The 19266-nt window shown below is 35.5% G+C and overlaps 1 protein-coding gene and 3 non-coding genes across 4 annotated transcripts; 3 read left to right on the plus strand and 1 right to left on the minus strand.

The window, feature by feature from the left end:
* The first annotated feature begins 6079 nt into the window (after window positions 1–6079).
* Window positions 6080–6680, plus strand: LOC106127544 (poor Imd response upon knock-in). The gene has a single exon (XM_013325642.1). The coding sequence runs from the start codon at window positions 6136–6138 to the stop codon at window positions 6505–6507; it is 372 nt and encodes a 123-aa protein (XP_013181096.1). The 5' UTR covers window positions 6080–6135; the 3' UTR covers window positions 6508–6680.
* A 9438-nt stretch (window positions 6681–16118) lies between these two features.
* Window positions 16119–16190, plus strand: TRNAQ-UUG (transfer RNA glutamine (anticodon UUG)). The gene has a single exon. It is a non-coding gene; the product is annotated as a tRNA-Gln (tRNA).
* Window positions 16191–17902: 1712 nt separating this feature from the next.
* On the plus strand, window positions 17903–17974 carry TRNAQ-UUG (transfer RNA glutamine (anticodon UUG)). Its single transcript has one exon. It is a non-coding gene; the product is annotated as a tRNA-Gln (tRNA).
* A 164-nt stretch (window positions 17975–18138) lies between these two features.
* Window positions 18139–18210, minus strand: TRNAQ-CUG (transfer RNA glutamine (anticodon CUG)). The gene has a single exon. It is a non-coding gene; the product is annotated as a tRNA-Gln (tRNA).
* Between the last annotated feature and the right edge of the window lie 1056 nt (window positions 18211–19266).

Genomic DNA, 19266 nt, shown 5'->3' on the forward strand with positions numbered 1-19266 from the left:
ATATCTTTTAACATTTACATCTTCACTAAATATGTCGGAGCAAACGACCATGGGGACCTTCGTACATACGGCAACGTAAATCTTTAAAACGCGGCGGGTCTACCCAATCCTGTAACAAAGAAGTTACAGTCAGAGCCGAGGCTCCTGAGGGAGCCCTCCAGCCTTGTTACTCTTAAACGTGGCTTATGCTAAGTGCCATCTACGACCCGGCCACATCAAGCCCGATGAAGCTTTAAATGCCTCTTCAAGACAGTGACTACTCTAAAAAACCGGCGAGTTTAATTCTTAAGCGACTTACCCAATACGATGTCAGAGGTTCGTACACAGCGCGCGTAGCCTACTTTTCTGTCATCGCCAAAGACCGTCCCTCGCATCCTGTTTGTCAAGTTCGTCGTGAGAAAAGTCGCTGCAATTTTCAAGATGGCGGATATATAGTTGACATGTAATAGTACGGAGCGTGCAATGCGATTCTTGCAACCATGCAATATTAGTTTTGACAATTTACGTTGCCTTGTTTACGAAGGACCAAAGTCAGGAGTATATAACGACTTTAAAATTATTCTAGTGTTTTTAAACAAACATTTTTAATTGTAATATAACTCGATAAGTGCCAACACAATGTAATTTAGTAATAGCGTCAATTATACGGATTTTTTACATCAATAATACTTTGTTTGATTTAAAAAAAATCCTAAATATATCCTAAATTAGCTGTACCACACGTGTGACTACAGTCACACGGACACAGTCTGCGCGAAATTAAAAAAAACAACAATCAGTAGCCTATGTGTTCTCCCAAGCTATGTTCTACACGTATTCCAAACAGCGAAATCCATGTAGCAGTTCTGGATATATCTTCCATTCATTTCTTACATCCATCCATATGTTATAAATTTTATTTTAAAAATAGATAACTCATACAAAGTACTGTTTATTAAAACATCCTGTATCCTACGAAATTGTTTTAGTACAATTTAAAACAACATTTATTTATAAATAAACACATATTTTTTTTTCTCGTATCTTTACAATAAAGCGAAATCTAAAATTAGATTCCGATATCTTGTCTTCTCAGAAACGTACGTAAACATATCAAAATGTCTTAAATTTAATCTCTCTATCATTGAGAGCAATGACAATGTTACTTCTAAGAATTCGTCATAAAAGTAATACGAAGAAAACGTTATCGTAAGAATTGTTGATAATATTGAATATTTTGAATACCTTATATAGTCACAGATCAACTGAAGAACTTCAAAAATTTGTCGAATATACAGGAGGGTCTTAAAATAAAAAGGATAACATTAGTGTCTTACAATTCCCTTACTTTTGGACTCTTCGATCTACTCTCTCTTCTTTAAATGTTCCCGCCACCGAAACACTTACAAAAACATAATATTTTTTTTTCATAAAATGTCATCGCAACTAAAGATGTGTGCCTTTTAAATAAATCAATAGGTAATGCTTATTTCAATTGGATTTAATTCAAACAGAACAAGTTAAACAAAATTGTATAAACCAGAGGCAAATGTTTTGTACAGATAATTCGTGAACGAAACAATTCCACGTACTGGTTGACTTTACGACATATATTAGTTATTATAAGAAAGAAGTTGTTATAAATATAAAAGTGAAAGGTAATTGACCACGAGTAGGAACTATAAACCCTGTGAAGTCCCCAAGCACTTCAGGCTATTAGTTCCGCTAAGAGCTCTTATAATACTTCATACATAGATTATAAAAATCCCCTACTGGACACCCTGTAGATTGCATTTGCTATTGCATTCAATATACTTCGTCTAACAACTGTTTGTTTGATTGTTTTTGAATAAATAATAAAAAAAATCATAACCAAATACAACTATTCCTGTTAGTATAGTCAAAGAAAAGTATAAAATTTCATGCCAAATACTGTTCTTTTATGTTTACAAAGTTTTTTAAATAAAGAGCGACGTCGGGTGAAATTATTAGTTTACAGTATCATAATCTGTTTTATAAACAATAACTGATAAACTTATTTAGCTTTGTGTGTAATAAATTTTTATAACTTTTATTTAAAGGTCACTTTTACATTTTATGCACTTTATATTATAGATTTTATTTGCTTGTTTTAACCTTTATGATAAGTGTAATAAAGAAAATCAGGGGAATTTTATTTATTCGTGGTAAATGGGTTTATTTTTATAAACGAATCAAATACTTTTCTTATTATTTTCTCTTTCTATTTTATTAGTATGGATTTTAAACTGTCTGTTCTGCATTACATATGCTATTTTGTAAGTAACGTAATTCAGAAAACTTTTCAAAGCAAAATAAATTATCATTTACGTTTCCAAGATTTTAAATTCACGTAGTTATCAAATACAGGAATAAAACTTCTTCGAATCTATATATTTCTGTCTCCGCGAAAAAACTCGTTTGTTATAAAAAGAAGTCTTTCTTTGAAACGGGAACACTATTAGTAAACATGTTTATATGTAGCATTTCTTCCCGACGGCGACGCGTCCGCGACACAAGAATGAAACAGGGACGAACTCAGTTTAAGATTATTAAATAGTAAAAACAATAATTCCCGAAAGGTTAATAAATGTTACAATATTTTAAAAAGTGAATTCTCAAATTCGTTTTTTAAATTAGTGGCTTTCAAATTCAATTAACTTGAAATTAAAAGTTTAGGAAATAATGTAAAAAACGAAAACTTTAATACATTTGTCGGCAATTTTTTTTTACATTTTTTAAATGTCTATTCTTTTCTCTTGTGTCGGAGGCAAGAGCCACTTTGAGTCGCTGCGCCAGCGGAGTAAGTATATTTTTTTTATAGTGCATTATTTCCTAACGTTCCAGTCCGCCCTTACGTCCCTCTGTGGTCTTGCGCATGAGTCATACAGTTTTTCTTCAACGAAGGCGCGCCGGAGGCGATCATTGAATTCGCAAGGGACACAGACTAAGAATAAACCAAGCGACTAGACAGATAACTAGTCATTGTTTATTTTACTTCTAGTAATGACTTTCGTTTTTAGGAATAGAATTAGTATTAATCATTCAAAGCCACACAAAAGCCTAGATCCAGAAACTCTATAAAGCACACGAACAGAGGGATTTTTTTAAAGTCGACTTTTCTAACAAAAGAGTTCTTTTCAAATTAGTAGTAATTAGTAAAGCTTTAATAAAAATAATTAAGCAAATAAAACGCTACCTCATTGTAATATCAAACTCAAATAGCTGTGTCAGAAAATACTTTCATGTTTCAATGAACAAAAATACATAGTCGACTATTGGTTTAAAACAGTCGATTATACAAAATTATTCATTACGCATTATTTAACTATCATGACAAATACGACACGTGTTTACAATCAGTTTTCGGGCACTCGTACGTGACAATTCTTTGAATTTTATAATCTTTGACCGAGTGCCGACCTGCCTAGTGTGTGGTCATGAGTCACACATTTCTCGAAGTGAATGCGATTACATCAATTTGGTAAGAGACGCACAGGTGAGTCACATAGGGTCGACCGTGCATTCTCACTGCCGAAACAGCTATACAAAAGCATATCGTCTTCTCAATATTTTCCAAGATAATGAATGAGTTGAGAATATGTTTTTGTACTTGTATTTCTGTGATTCAATTTCACAGTTATGTTGACAAAATGTCATACAATGCTTATCAATAATCACCTTATCAACTTACTGCAAACAATGATGAAAGATTGGGGATTTTCTACAAAATATTTAAGATAAAGGTTTAGTTATTTCGTAGTTTTTCCCTTTAAGGGCCAAGCAGATATTCTGAAAGTTGGCTAGCCAGTAATTAGTTTTACAATAATAAGTAATAGTGATTCAGGTAGTACTTTTTATTAATTGCCAAAAATTAAAACCTATCTTATGTAATTTCTGAGACATAAATTTCCGAATTCAATTTCAGGATTTAGTTCAAAATATATAGTTTTAGACATTATTAACTACCATCCTTTGGCGCTAATGACGTGCTTTCTTTACAAAGTCTAGTGTCATAATGAATGTGAGGGGACACAAACGTCGACATTTAAGTCAGGCTAGTGTTGAGTCAATACACTGGCTCATATCCGGATTTTCTTCCTAACGATAGTAACATACACAAAAATAAAATTATAATATATTATCTTCCCAGATTCTTAGTAATTTTAGGTGACTATTACATCAATATTGATATAGATTTACGTCTTTATGATAAGGAATCTTTGGTAATGTATTACGCTGCTTTTACTAGGAAGTAATAGACAAGACAGGAAACAGGAAGGAAGCTGTTATTAATGTGAATATAACAAGGAGAACTAGATGCAATTTATGGAGGTGTGACTTAGGGATTATTCTGAACTATGTATGAATATTATTAAATAGTAAATAATCTATATATATATAAAAGATAGTCGTGTTAGTTACACTATTTATAACTCAAGAACGGCTTTACCGATATGGCTGACAATTGGTGAGGAGGTAGCTTAAAGGAGACGGACATAGGATACTGTTTATTCATTTTTTTTCGAATTTATGCCTCGAAGAATTTCTTTTTATTTAACTTACTAATATTATAAATGCGAATGTTTAGTTGGATGTTATGTGGATGGATGGATGGGTGGGCTACACTAAATAAGTTTTTCTATATATCGCACGCGGACGGAGTCGCGTGCGATATTTAATATGTATATGAAACTAAGGTGGCAATGTTCAAACTAGTAACAACAAATTTGTGTATAGGTAATAAAAAATGCATCTTTTTTAATCGACTATAAAAAGGAGGAGGTTCTCAATTTGTCTATACCTTCAGTAGTTTCGACCCTGGTCATTATAATAGTTCTTTTTGAATTCATATACATAATTGATTAAAGCTTAGCTTTTTCGATATGATTTTCATTTGTTTTTACTTTTTTTTCTCCTTAATGTTTTTTTTACGCAAGTAACATATAAACGGGAATGTACTGCGCATTATCAAGTCTACTTATTCCTTGTAATACCAATTCTCTACTCGATTCTGCTGTGAATAATCGTCATTTACTCGCGTACTTTCCTCAATATTGTATTTCTTGAAATAAATACAAGAGACAAGATAAAATATATTTATAATGCTAAAATGTTCAAAAACAAAGACTTATTTTCTTTTGAAATAAAATTATTTCTGTGTATTATTAAACTGTTAATTCATTAAGTTACTTATTTTTACTACACAAAATGAGTTTTGATTCTAGTTTCTTAAATACATGCCATGTTTTGATGACAAATTATTATTCACGGTTCACTTTTATTAATTAATTATGTCATAATTATAACCTCAATCTCTACGGTAATGCCCCAAAATAATTAATGACAATTAAAAATGATAATTTTTGTGAACATACGCACGCATTGTTTATCTATTCATGTTTTCGTCAAACGAGTAAGATATGACGAACAACGTAATTTGGCACAACAACAGTTGCTAATTGGTAAAGACGTAATTGATATAATAACGGTTGCTAATTGATTAAGTTTATTTGGAACTAGCTGTCGCCCGCGAATCCGTCCGCGCGTAATTAAAAAAACACTTATATAGCCTATGTGTTCTTCCAGACTATGTTCTATATCTATGCCATATCAGCAAGATCCCTTAAGCCGTTCCGGAGATACCTTTAAACAAAATTCATTCATCCATCCATCCAAATAATTCCATATATAATATTGGCAAGAAGTAAGAGTAGTAAGATTCCTTACTTACAGGAGGTCAATATTTTAGAGGCTATATGGATGTAATATAATTTCAATATAACATTTCTAGACGTAACTGTAGCCGTTTTTAATAAGTTTAAAGTACAGGTTAATCAGACGATAAAAAAAAATCTTTGTCCTCTTTTAGATTCTACTAAGTAAATACTCCGTTGCAAAAATTTGGGGAATAACAATTTAATACCGTTTTTCGTATGAACGACCTGAAGAAATCACGGTCAATATTCTACGGTTTTCATCAATGAGTGACGCATCGCGCGGGGGAGATTACCGCGCGGCGCAAGCGGCGTGCACAATATAAGCCGAGCGCGTTCCTAATTCAAATCATTCACAAGCCAACGCTAGCTCAAGCTACAAGTGTACTAATTCTAAACAATCTTTTAACTCAAATAAAAAATGAAGAAGTACTCAGTTCTCGGTAACAAGAAGAAAGTGACGATGGAGACGAATGCAACCCGTCTCAAAGTCATCGGCAACAACTGCATCGTTCGGGTCACAACGAATCGAGGAGATATCGAAGTGATCGGCAACGATTGCCGCGTGGAAGTGAACGATAATTACGGTGTCATCAATCTAGTGGGTGGAAACGGAGTTGTAACGATAGGTAAACGATGGCGAGGCGATAAAGTGCAATTGGTAGGTCCTAACTGCCATACCTTGGTAGACGGGAAGGAAAAGCCGCAACAGTTCTACGAGGCCCAGCTGTCGCCATTTAGCAAGGACCTGGATGACGTCATCGATTCGATCTTCACCTTCGTTATGCGATGAAGATTTACTCAAGTGATAAAGTGCTTCAAAATTTGTACGGAACTGTTCCCTTGAAGGGAACGGAGAACTTTCAGTGCTTGCTATCGGTCGCCGCTTCAAATGCGAAGGAGGTCAGCGGCTTAACCCTTGCTAAGGGAGTTTTTGTGTACTTCTAATAAAAGAAATGTAAATGATTTCCTCGTTTAATTTACTTGATTTCATCCCACATTTGATTTGAATAGATTGACTACAATTGAGTAGCTCATTGTGTTAGAAGTAAATTTGGATTATTTTATATTGATTTCGAAGAACTCAGCAGTATGATGGCGCATTTTTTTTTCTTGCTTGCTAACCAATGCACAACATTAGTATTCAAAGAATTACTTATAAAATACATTGTTTACTTGCGTATTAACAAATTCACTTTATCAATTCATATCATGTATTGAATGAATGGATCTAAACTAGATTATGAATTTTTTTATCACATTTAATTTTTTATATTAACTCTTTTCGCTTCTTTTTATTAGCCCATCTCCTTTTTAATGGTTTTAACTAAAAAAAAAAATTATAATAGATTGTAATTAAAAAAACTAAAATTACGGCGATTAGGAAAAGCGTTTGCAATTTGTATGGATTTAAAATGACACTTCTTATTGCTTACTTGCGTGTAATAATTAATTTTAACAATTTCTTTTAACAACGTTAAGTGCTAACAACATTGGTTAAGTGAATAAAAAACAGTAGTGGCGCACCGTAGTGGTGTCAAATGAACAACGTCATCGCGCGCCGGCCAATAGGGTTTCCGAATAATATTAATGAAGTTATATGCAAGTGATGCGTAGACACAATTTAGATTACCTATATGTACTTCGAATATCAAAACAATGTAAATAAGTTCAATGTCCTATTATATTGTATCAATGAATTAACAGATCTTCGAAACATTTACATTGATTTCTTGATAATGACGTCAATAAGATGTGACGTACATTGATAACGTACGTGAGATATTAATAAACGTAGTTTTTTCTTGGATACAATTACGTATAATAAAGCGGTTATTTTACTTTTATTTTTTTTGTTTTTAAGAAGTTTTATAAAACAGAAGCACAGGCTATTAAAATTATTTCTAATCGTAATGCATTGTTGAATGAAATTCATGAGAATAAATAAATTAATTTTTGTTTGCTCTATTGGCTTCTGTTTTTTTTTTAATTCGTTTGTGTTATTAAAAAGATAATGTAAGTTTAAACCATAGATTATATAACAAAATTAGATTCATTCATTTTATAAATTTACTACTAAATTGTAAAGTAAAATTATGGTTGTTATTTCAAATTTATATTATTTTAAATGAATTTAAATTAAAGTATCAAAGTGTAAAATTCCGAGCGGACAGAGTCGCGGGCAACAGCTTATAAAACAGGTTTTACGTTTAAATTAAATTCAACGTATAAAATTGGGGGCGTTGAAAGTTCCTATTCGGCTATAAGTTTTTAATTAAGTCAAGGTGAAGTCATTTTTTTGTTACGTAAGCAGCGACCTCTCGCTCGGACTTCCCCTGCGACCTCTGATGTAGGATATCCTATATTATTAGAATTCTTATATATCAACCGGATCATCGTCGATTTAACCTTATGTATATTAAAGGTAGTATATAAAAGATTACATGTAGTATATTCAACTCATGTTAACTAATCAATTTTATCAGATTAAGTCGAATTATTGCTTACGTTAGGGTTATCGGGCGAACTCAATAACTAATGCTGAGATAAATTTTAAGTTTATTTAAATTATTTTGACCATTGACCAGGTTTATCTAGTTATATTGCTGTCTTTAGGTTAATTTAGAAGCTTATTATACAAATAAACTAATTCTAGCTATCGCCCACAGGCCCCGACAGCAGGATTTATAAAAGAACTTAGTGTGTTCTTAAAAACTGTGCTCTACATCTATGTCACATTTCAGTGAGATCTGTTTAGCGGTTCTAATGATACCTTCTAACAAATATCCATCCATCTACACATTCATATTTATAATATCAGTAAGATATTTTTACATTCAATAGGCTTCGAAACTAATGAACCGATTAGGAAAATTCCTTCTTTGTTTGGAAGTTACACTATTCCCGGATGACATAGGGTATATTTATATTATTCAACTACTAGTTTTGGACATTTAAAAATGGTATTAGATAGATTATTGGTTTGGTGGTATTTGATTTGTTGACACCGGTATTTATTAATTACAATCCTTTGGCGCGAATGGCGCGCTTAAATTACCAAATTCAAGTGTCAGAATGAATAGTGAGGGGACATAGATGTCGACATTTTAGTAAGGCTAGTGGTGTGTCAGTACACCGCCACAGTGTCGGATTTTCTTCCTAACAAATGTAGGCCAATGTCAAAGTGTACTGTACCTGTATGACTAATTAGTATGTTATTGTAGAAACATCTGACAAATTATGTCGTTTAAATTCCATATCACCTAAATAGTCATTATGCAAACATAATGTCTTAGTCATATATGACTTTACCTGAGGATACTTTAAAATAGCTTATCATTGTTGACGTATAAAGATATGATGTTATATTGTGTATGTATTTAATTTCTCAAATTTCTTCAAACTCCGCCCAAGAGTTAACGTTGCTCTATACAAACTTTGGACCCCTATTTTGAATCTTTATGGGATGAATTTCGTAAAATCCCTTCTTAGTGGACGCCAACTGTTAGGAAGAAATTCCGCAAATGTGGCAGTGTTCAATACTAGCCTTACTAAAATGTCGACGTTTGTGTCACTCACGTCACACGTTCACGTCACTATTCATTCGGACACTGGACTTTGTAACGAAAGCACGCATTCGCGTCCAAGGATTCTAATTATTAATGCCTATATAGTCTATCTTTTATACAGAGATATTGGTTTCAGAAAATCACGTTTAACAAATTACATAGTAAGTAAATATTTTTTAAGGAAATTCCTAAGAATTTATGTCCTATGTTTGTTAAATTGTCACTTTACAAAACACAGACTGTGTTTTCAAGTATAGATAAAAGCACGAGGTTATTTTGTTAGAAAACAAAACAGTTAGATAACAAACATAGATAAGTTCTTGTAATAAATTCTCTTTTATTTGCCTCTATTTTCTTAGACTTGGTGTAGTGTATGCATAAACGTAGTGTTGTTTGTCTCGAGCGTACACGCCATAAGTACATGCCGGAGAGAGGGGAGTCAGTCGATGTCAGACCTTTGAGCCGGCAACACGTGTCGGTACGTGAACGAGCCAAATATAGCACAACGAATGCTACACTTGGTAATAGAGAAATTTAACGTCTCTAATTATTAAAGAATATGTAATTCGCAATAGACAAACATTACGGAATGATTTTTTATGCAACATTCATATTATTACAACAAGACGGAGAACAGCATGTGTGGACTACCTACTAACTTACTATTCCATGACTTATTTCTCTACTAGGTGTCTAAAAAAACTTAATGAACTTAGCCTGTCTGTTCTTACTATGTTCTACATCTATGCTAAATTCAGCAAGATCCATACAGTTCTCGAGATACCTTCAAACAAACATCCATCCATCCATCCAAACATTCGCATTTATAATTTTAGTATGAAGTAAGATGAAAAAGGTTTAAAAAGTCAATAAAAAAATATGGTAGAGATCGATGTATTTAGCAAATGTTGTTCCATTGTTACGATAGAATTCAATTAAAAGTTCCAAAGGTATTATGTCTCCTTAATATTCTTATTTCAAAAAATGAAACGACCCTTTATTGTTATTGTTTTATTATTGCTCCTGTAAAGTCGTAAATATAATGTATTTAAATTTTACAGCTATTTTTAACGTGGGTTTCTAAGACCAAAATCGCTTGTTAAAACATATTGTCAAAGAAAGACAGGCATGATGAATATCAGAAGCCAACGTTTAACCAAGTAAATCTATTTAGCAATTTATATTAACAAAAAAGTTACGACCTACCTCTTCAAAATAAGTATATCCGTTTCTAATCTTGCTATTGACCTTTCCCGTAAAAAACATTGTTCGTCTATCGGTCGGGCAATAATTGTGTTATGTCACAATCAATATCACGTATCAGATCGTGATAATTTATTTATTATGTAAAGAACCCGTTATCTATCTTGCATAATATTACGCATAATGACTAAGCAGTTATAGTAGCTTGGCCTTCCCAAATAACATAATCTTTGCACCATCCGGATTGATGCAAGCAGGATTCATGTTGATTTCATTTGACTTTCGTCATCACGGTCATTTATTACAATTTAATTTTATTTCATAAATTAATTTGACCATTAAGGGGTGTTCCCAATTGAGCTTTTTTATATTATAAGGTGGCAAACGAGCGAGCGGCCACCTGAAATCGCTGATATAGCGAAGTGACCGTTGCCCATAGATATACGCAATTGCATAGGCGTTGCCTACCTTTAAACGACAGAGAAGAGGATGAAAGAAAATATATTCTCTTTCTATGCATCCTCTCATCTGGAAAGTCCACTTCCACTTCCCATCCTTTCCTTATAAGAAAATGGTGGGAGGGAAATAGGACTAAATTAGGCCTCCGGGACGCACAAAAGTAGTAAATAGTGAGTAAATCCCACCTGATTAATTGATTCAATGGGATTTTTTCCCATTGTCTGAATGATTCTATATATTCGAAACACCGTAAGTAACAATTATAGTATCTTCAACTTTTTATTAGAAATTGCGGATTTGTTTATAGCTGGCAGACGTGCAGTGAGATCTTTAATTAAAGAAGTTCGACGCATATGGAGAAACACATTAGAGGAACTGCAAAAAGGTTACATACTTACTCAAGAGGCTTAATACTTGATATTAAATATGTCGAAATATATTATTTCTTACCATATAAACAAACAACTTTTAAATTCAATACTTAGATTCTCCAAACATCAATCATAAAGCATCATTATGGGAACTAGACAAAAAACAAAAATTTTATGAGATAAAAGTATGAGAAATAAGTCTTGTCTTATGTTTTTTTTAATCATTATAAATGATTGTTATAAAAAAGCAAAAGGCGGAAGAAAACATTTACGTAAACACGATCTTTGAACGTTGTTAGATTAAAATCAGCTGACAATCGCCTCGTGGTCGCAATTACGTGGGAATCACCTGCGGGGATTATTTAACTTTTTGTCGACATTAAAATAAACATTTTTATTATCTTTTTGTAGTTAGCGTTAATTGCAGCAGAATATAATTAGAAATATTACAAATTTATCATATGAATCTGCCAAACATAAAAACTTACAAACCTAGAGACAATAAAGTTTTATAGAAATGTGAGTTTGAATATGTTTGTATAATAAGTTTAATTGGTACTCTATGAGGTAATTAATAATAATAAAGCCATCGCTCCCTAATAATAAAACACTTTTAGGCCAAATGCCTTTTTGTGTTCTGCAATCCCATTGCTTACTGTTATAAAAAATAGTTAAATATATATTTCTGTTTGAAAAAGAAATATTTTAGCACGGCAACCCTTTGTGTCTGTGGCGCCCTCTATGGCAGAAATAGTAGTAATAGTAATGGAACTACAATCTTGCAATTCAATGGCGGGAAGGCCGGTCAGTTTCAAAGATATTATTTGTAAAATCACTCATTTAAATCTCAAGTAATTGTGGAGAATATAACATAAATTCCAATACATAATAGAACAGTAATTTTCATCACAAACCCGCCACAGTATGTATTAAAACGTGATATTGACAAACATAGTCTCCCTCTCGATAGTCTTTTGTACTATCGAGAGGGAGACCGGCTGTCCCAGGGTGGCGTAGGGTTCCTGGTGAATAAATCTCTCTGTGACAACGTTGTAGAAGTGTCCAGTGTGTCGAACAGGGTGGCTTACCTCATAATTAAGTTAACCGAGAGATATAACCTCAAGGTTGTACAAGTGTACGCTCCGACATCGACGCACCCGGACGATGAAGTGGAAGATATGTTCGATGACATATCGAAGGCCTTACACTTCACTACCAAGGCCCACTTCAACGTTGTTATGGGGGTTTTCAACGCCAAAGTGGGAGTACAGAGTTGCAGCGAATCGGTAGTAGGACCCCATGGCTATGGCAGCAGAAATCATAGGGGGCAAATGCTTGTCAACTTCCTCGAAAAGGAGGGGCTATTCTTGATGAATTCCTTTTTCAAGAAACAGCTCCAAAGGAAGTGGACATGGCGGAGCGGTGACAGTACGACTAAAAACGAGATAGATTTCATCATAACGGACAAGAAGCGCATATTCAGAGACGTCTCGGTGATCAATAGGTTTAATACCGGAAGCGATCATCGACTCCTGCGAGGCTCTCTAAATATCGATTTTAAGCTTGAACGTGTCCGTTTAATGAAATCTAGGCTCCGACCAACTCTGCTCCAAACTATAGTGGGATCTGAAGAGTTCCAGTCTAATCTGGAGAACCGATTCGCTGCTGTGGAAACCACAAATAGCGTTGACATTGACCGGGCCCTTGAGAATGTAGTCGGAGTCCTCAGGGAGGAAGGTGTGAGGTTTTGCGAATTGCAGTGTAAAGGCAGGAAGTCGAGGTTTTCGGAAGAAACACTCAGACTCATGGCAGAACGACGTGAACACCCACCAGTTACTTCATCAGAACGACATGCTCTAAATAAGAGAATTGGCAAACTTATACGATACGATCTTCGACGCTCCAACACTCGTTCAATAGAACGAGCGATCGAGCAAAATCGGGGATCAAAAGTGTTTGTTCAATCTCTTGGGAGAAGTTGTCTGACGAAGCTGACCACAAAGGATGGAGTAGTCGTTTCTTCCAGGCCTGAAATTCTCTCGGAAATTGAAAACTTCTATAGCCAACTATACGCTATGCATGCACCACAACCTGATCTCGAAAATGAGGAGTCCAGAGCTACACTAACACGCCACTTTACGGAAGACTTGCCAGAAGTCAGCCTGGACGAAATCGAGATGGCTCTCAAACAGCTTAAAAATGGAAAAGCCCCTGGAGAAGACGGTATTACGACTGAGCTTTTGAAATCTGGTGGTAAACCTATACTGAAGGAGCTCCAGAATATTTTTAATACTGTTCTTTTTGATGGGAGAACTCCAGAGGCGTGGAGTAGGAGTATTGTCGTGTTGTTATTTAAAAAGGGTGATAAAACTCTTTTAAAGAACTACCGACCCATTTCACTCTTAAGCCACGTCTATAAGCTGTTTTCGAGAGTCATCACGAACCGTCTTGCGCGAAGGCTCGACGAATTCCAGCCCCCCGAACAGGCCGGGTTTCGATCGGGATACGGCACCATAGACCACATCCATACAGTGCGGCAGATTATACAGAAGACCGAAGAGTATAATCGGCCTCTGTGCATAGCGTTTGTGGACTATGAAAAAGCCTTTGACTCCATCGAGATCTGGTCTGTTCTGGAATCTTTGCAGCGATGCCAAGTCGATTGGCGATACATCCAAGTGCTGAGAAATCTTTACAACGCCGCTACAATGGCCGTCCAAGTCCAGAACCGGCGATCTGAACCTATCCCCTTGCATCGAGGTGTGAGACAAGGGGACGTTATATCCCCCAAATTGTTCACAAATGCATTGGAGGATGTGTTCAAGACGCTAGACTGGAGGAGGCGCGGCATTAACATAAAAGGAGAGTACCTCTCACACTTGCGATTTGCAGACGATATCGTCATCATGGCGGAAACGCTGCAAGATTTGCAACATATGCTGAACGGCCTAGCTGATTCTTCTCAACGCGTTGGTCTTCGGATGAACCTGGATAAAACCAAGGTTATGTTCAATGAACATGTAAGTCCGGAGCCAATTGCAGTTCAAGGCAGCACTCTCGAAGTAGTTAAGGAGTACGTTTACCTCGGGCAAACTATGCAATTGGGTAAAAACAACTTCGAGAGTGAGGCCAACAGAAGAATACAGTTGGGATGGGCAGCGTATGGGAAACTGCGTCAAGTCTTCACTTCGCCAATTCCACAGAGTCTAAAGACTAAAGTCTTCGACCAGTGCGTCCTACCCGTCATGACATACGGTGCCGAAACATGGACACTCACGGTAGGGCTGGTCCATAAATTTAAAGTCGCTCAACGTGCTATGGAAAGGGCTATGCTCGGAGTTTCTCTGAAAGATAAAATTCGTAACGAAGTGATCCGACAGAGAACCAAAGTGACCGACATAGCCCACCGCATTAGCACGCTGAAGTGGCAATGGGCCGGCCATATAACCCGAAGAACCGATAACCGTTGGAGTAGACGAGTTCTTGAGTGGAGACCACGGGTCGGCAAACGTAGTGTAGGACGTCCTCAGACTCGGTGGAGCGATGATCTTCGCAGGGCAGCTGGCAAGAGCTGGATGAGAGTGGCCGAGGATCGTGCTCGGTGGCGTGCCATGGGAGAGGCCTATGTCCAGCAGTGGACTAATATAGGCTGATGATGATGATGATGATGATTGACAAACATAGAATAGCTTCTAACAGTAGAACCAATTAGCGTCTTATATTATTACATAATTTGTATTAGATGGACCGGGGAAGTACCTTGACTTCTTATACTACCGGGTATTGTGTGGGTGTGGGTTATTGTACTTTTATCCAACTGAATTGAGAGAATGTTTTTTCAAGAGTATGCAACCCAAATAAAAAACAGCTGTCACAAGTGACTACGTCCGCGCGGAATTAAAAAAAAAACTAGCCTATGTGTTCTTCCAGACTATGTTCTACAAGTATGCCAAATTCCAGCGAAATTTGTTGTCTTTCCGGAGATACTTTCAGAGAAATCATCCATCTAAACATTCGCATTTATATTAGTATGATTAGACTTAGTTTTTGAGTAGGTGGATGTTAACATTTATAAAAAGTTTTTCTGTTACTTTAGTACTGTAATAAATTTGAACATCTTTATGGATTACATCATTTGGTGAAAGCGCTATTGGCTAAACCATGCTTTGGTCGTAGAGTAAAATTATCAGGTTTCTGTTCCTGGTTACTATCAAAAATACTATAATTAAAATGAGTTACTTCCAAGTAAAAATTAATATGTATTTCTTTCATTTGTTACATCTTCATCGTCATCATCAGAGTTTGTCTGTCCACTGCTGGACATTGGCCTTACCCAATGCCCAAGAACAACAAATATTTGCTTTTTTATATCCAATGTATTAGATATGTAATATAAATATAAGGTTCTTTAATTCAAACGATACATTCTTAACTACTTGTATAAAGGAACCATCTGTTATGAGGCCTTGTTTATAAATAAGGCGAATACATTGACCTCCAAATCTCATGACATTAGGAGCGATGCAGGGTCATTATAATTTGGTCAATAAAGTTTCCGTAGAGTTCATTGGAACGGTTCAAAACTTGTTTGACGTTTAGAGGAAAGGTCATTAACTTGTGAAAAACTAATTTAGCGTTTTTATGTTATAAATATTATAGGGTATTTAATTATTTATAGCCATTTTGACATAGGAACATAATAGTTGACTTTTATTTCGTGGAATATATTTGTCAATTTCAATTTATTATAATGAAATTATACTCTAAATAAACAGATAGAAAATTTCAACATATCAGTATAAGGTTCCATGGTGTAATGGTTAGCACTCTGGACTTTGAATCCAGCGATCCGAGTTCAAATCTCGGTGGAACCTGTAAAAGTTTTTTTGTTGGTTTTTTAATGTAATTTTTACAGTATTTTGATTTTATGTATTTTTATATTATAAGTTTTTTTTAGTATGAATTTATAATAATATTTAGTTAAAACAAAAATGGAATTACGTATCTTAAAATTGAGTTCGACATCCAAGTATAGCAAGTGATCACCACTAGATGGCGGTGTAATTAAATGTCAATTTGTTTACAATAATGCTCAAAACTTTGTCTACAATCCTTGTAGACACATAATGTAATTAAAAAATTGATGAACTATTATGATTATAATTATTGAGAACTAAGAAAGCTGATACGTACAAATAAAAAAAAATTTCGAAGCGATGCTATTTTAAATAAGTAGGATCGTTATTTTAAATAATGATAAAAAATGTAATTACGCCGTTTACAATAATGTCAAGTTATAATGTTTTTGTGCAAGGTTTGCTAACGACGTTAATTAATAAGTAATCCTTCATTTATAATCCACTAACGATGTGAGATAATTATAACCTATTTCTATGACAGGCTAAAGCGCAATTAACCGTTCAACATAATTAATGCACTGTATATTAACGATACTCAAATATAAACAACATATAAGTGAAAGCCAAAGGCACCATTCCAATACTTTCTTTTTTTTATCGTCATCATTCTGCAGCGCCTCTATCGGTCGAGAAGTACAACAAAAATCTCATACTAATTTTGACATAATTGAGGATGACGATACGCAGGCGCTTGACGCAAATATACAAGTTACGTCCAACTGAAATGTTGTTTTAAAAATGTCGGATGGATGTCCTACTTGTTATTTTACGACCCAAATATAGGTTGACGTAATGACACAAGACGTCCTTAGTAATAAATCGAATGACACAACCTGTATTAGATAACCCTAACACGCCGCACGTCAGGTGACATAGAAAGCCTCGCCTGGCCTCCAGGGTCCCGTAGTTTTTAATGAAAAAGCATCAAATTCCGTAATTGACGAGCGCGCCCGTATTTCCCTCCCGCCTTTTGGGACGTACAATTTATTAATCAGAAATAATAATTCACAGGTAATGCCCTTTCGGTGCGCGTGCGGCCGCCACCACCGATAGCCATCGTAATCGGAAGGGTTGTCGATCATTCACACTGTTTTTCGTTTCTAATATAAAAATATCTTTTAACTAAAATTTTGTGCTTGTTGATTTATTCTTTTATTCAAATCATTTCTATAAAGTGTTTTTGATACTTTTGTGAGAAATTGAAAACATATACTTTTACTTTTTAATTAAATTATTAATTTGGCATCGAATAAACGTGATTGTAATTTGATTTTATGGATGCAGGAGCTTAACTTAAATTGATATAGAAAATTATAGATATCATTTATATTAAAAAAGTTATAAAAACATTATTTAAACTCAGTTTAACAATTGGTGACACCAAACCTTCATCGTAGATTTGGAGTAGAAAGACACGCGACCGCAAATCCCAGGGCGGCGAGGTAGCGAAAGAGTTGACGGTTTTTTTAATTACACTAATCAGTTAATTCATTAAGGCGCGGCACTGACTATGCGATGCGGCCTCCCCACGAAAATACCAAAGCAAATGGTCGGTTCAAAGCACAAGATATCGCAATACGTTAACAAAATTTAGATCTCTTTACAATCGATTTGAATAGATTAACGAGCGAATTTAGGTTATTTTGTATTAACTTTTTCAACTATACGGTTCCATGGTGTAATGGTTAGCACTCTGGACTTTGAATCCAGCGATCCGAGTTCAAATCTCGGTGGAACCTAGTTAGGTTTTTGGTGGCAATTTCCTTTACAGAAAAATGAGGAGGCCTGAGTTTAATTTTTTTAATTTATAGGGATTACATATTATTATAGGACCCAAAAAGTATTTTCTGATTAGCAGTTCATTAGTTTTTATAATTTTATAAAAATCAGGTAGCAAAAAGACAGGTTCCACCGAGATTTGAACTCGGATCGCTGGATTCAGAGTCCAGAGTGCTAACCATTACACCATGGAACCGCTGCAATCTTGATTAAAAATAATATACATTTGTAACATGAAACTTTCACATCTATTTTTAAATTTTAGCATCATTATTTATTTATTCGTTTATATAAAACTCGCAATAGTTTAAATATTAAGATTGATATTTTGACCATTAATTATACATAGATCATCGAAGCAACCCATAAGGTTATGTTAGTTGTGAGTTTTTTTTTTTTTTTTTTTTATAACAGAAGGGGGCAAACGAGCAGCGGGAACACCGAAGTGTTCAACGACGCCCATGGACATCAACAATACCAGAGGAACCGCAGATGCGTTGCCGGCCTTTGAGGTGGTGATAGGCTCGCTTCTTGAAGGACCCTAAGTCGTATTGGTTTGGAAATACCGCCGAGGACAGACCGTTCCACAACGCGGCTGTGCGAGGCAAGAAGTTGCGCGAGAATCGCACCGTTGTGGAATGCCAGCCATCCAGGTGGTGTGGATGGAACCTGGCGGTCTGTCGTGTCGTCCGATGACGGAACTCGGCGGCAGGAATCGTTCCAAACAATTCTTCAGAGCACTCCCCGTGGTATATGCGGTAGAAAATGCAGAGGGAACTAACGTCCCTCCGCAGCGCCAGAGTGTCGAGCCGATCAGTAAGAGCTCGGTCGTTGACGATTCGAATCGCTCTCCGTTGTATGCGGTCAAATGGAAGAAGCTGGTACTGGGGTGCTCCCGCCCAGAGATGCGAACAGTACTCCATGTGGGGCCGAACTTGCGCCTTATACAGCTGGAGGCGGTGGCCCGGTTGGAAATACTGTTTCGCTCTGCTGAGCACACCCAGTTTTTTGGAGGCCAGCTTGGCCTTGTCTTCCAAATGACCGCGAAACTGAACGTCATTCGATATGTCAACGCCGAGAATACTGATACTGGCTGAGGCAACCAGGGGAGTGCCCTCGAAACGAAGATCCACGACAAAGGGTTGTTTTTTAGCGGTAATGGCGCATACTTGTGTCTTTTTGGGATTGAAGTCAACAAGATTTTGCCGACCCCAATCCGAAACTTCACCCAGTAGGGTCTCCAGTTCAGACA

Source organism: Papilio xuthus, unplaced genomic scaffold, assembly GCF_000836235.2.
Source record: "Papilio xuthus unplaced genomic scaffold, Pxut_1.1 DF824655.1, whole genome shotgun sequence".
NCBI classification, from domain to species: domain Eukaryota; kingdom Metazoa; phylum Arthropoda; class Insecta; order Lepidoptera; family Papilionidae; genus Papilio; species Papilio xuthus.

Excerpts from the sequence above, each read along its gene's own strand:
- LOC106127544 (XM_013325642.1), top strand. The coding sequence starts at position 6,136 with ATGAAGAAGTACTCAGTTCTCGGTAACAAGAAGAAAGTGACGATGGAG.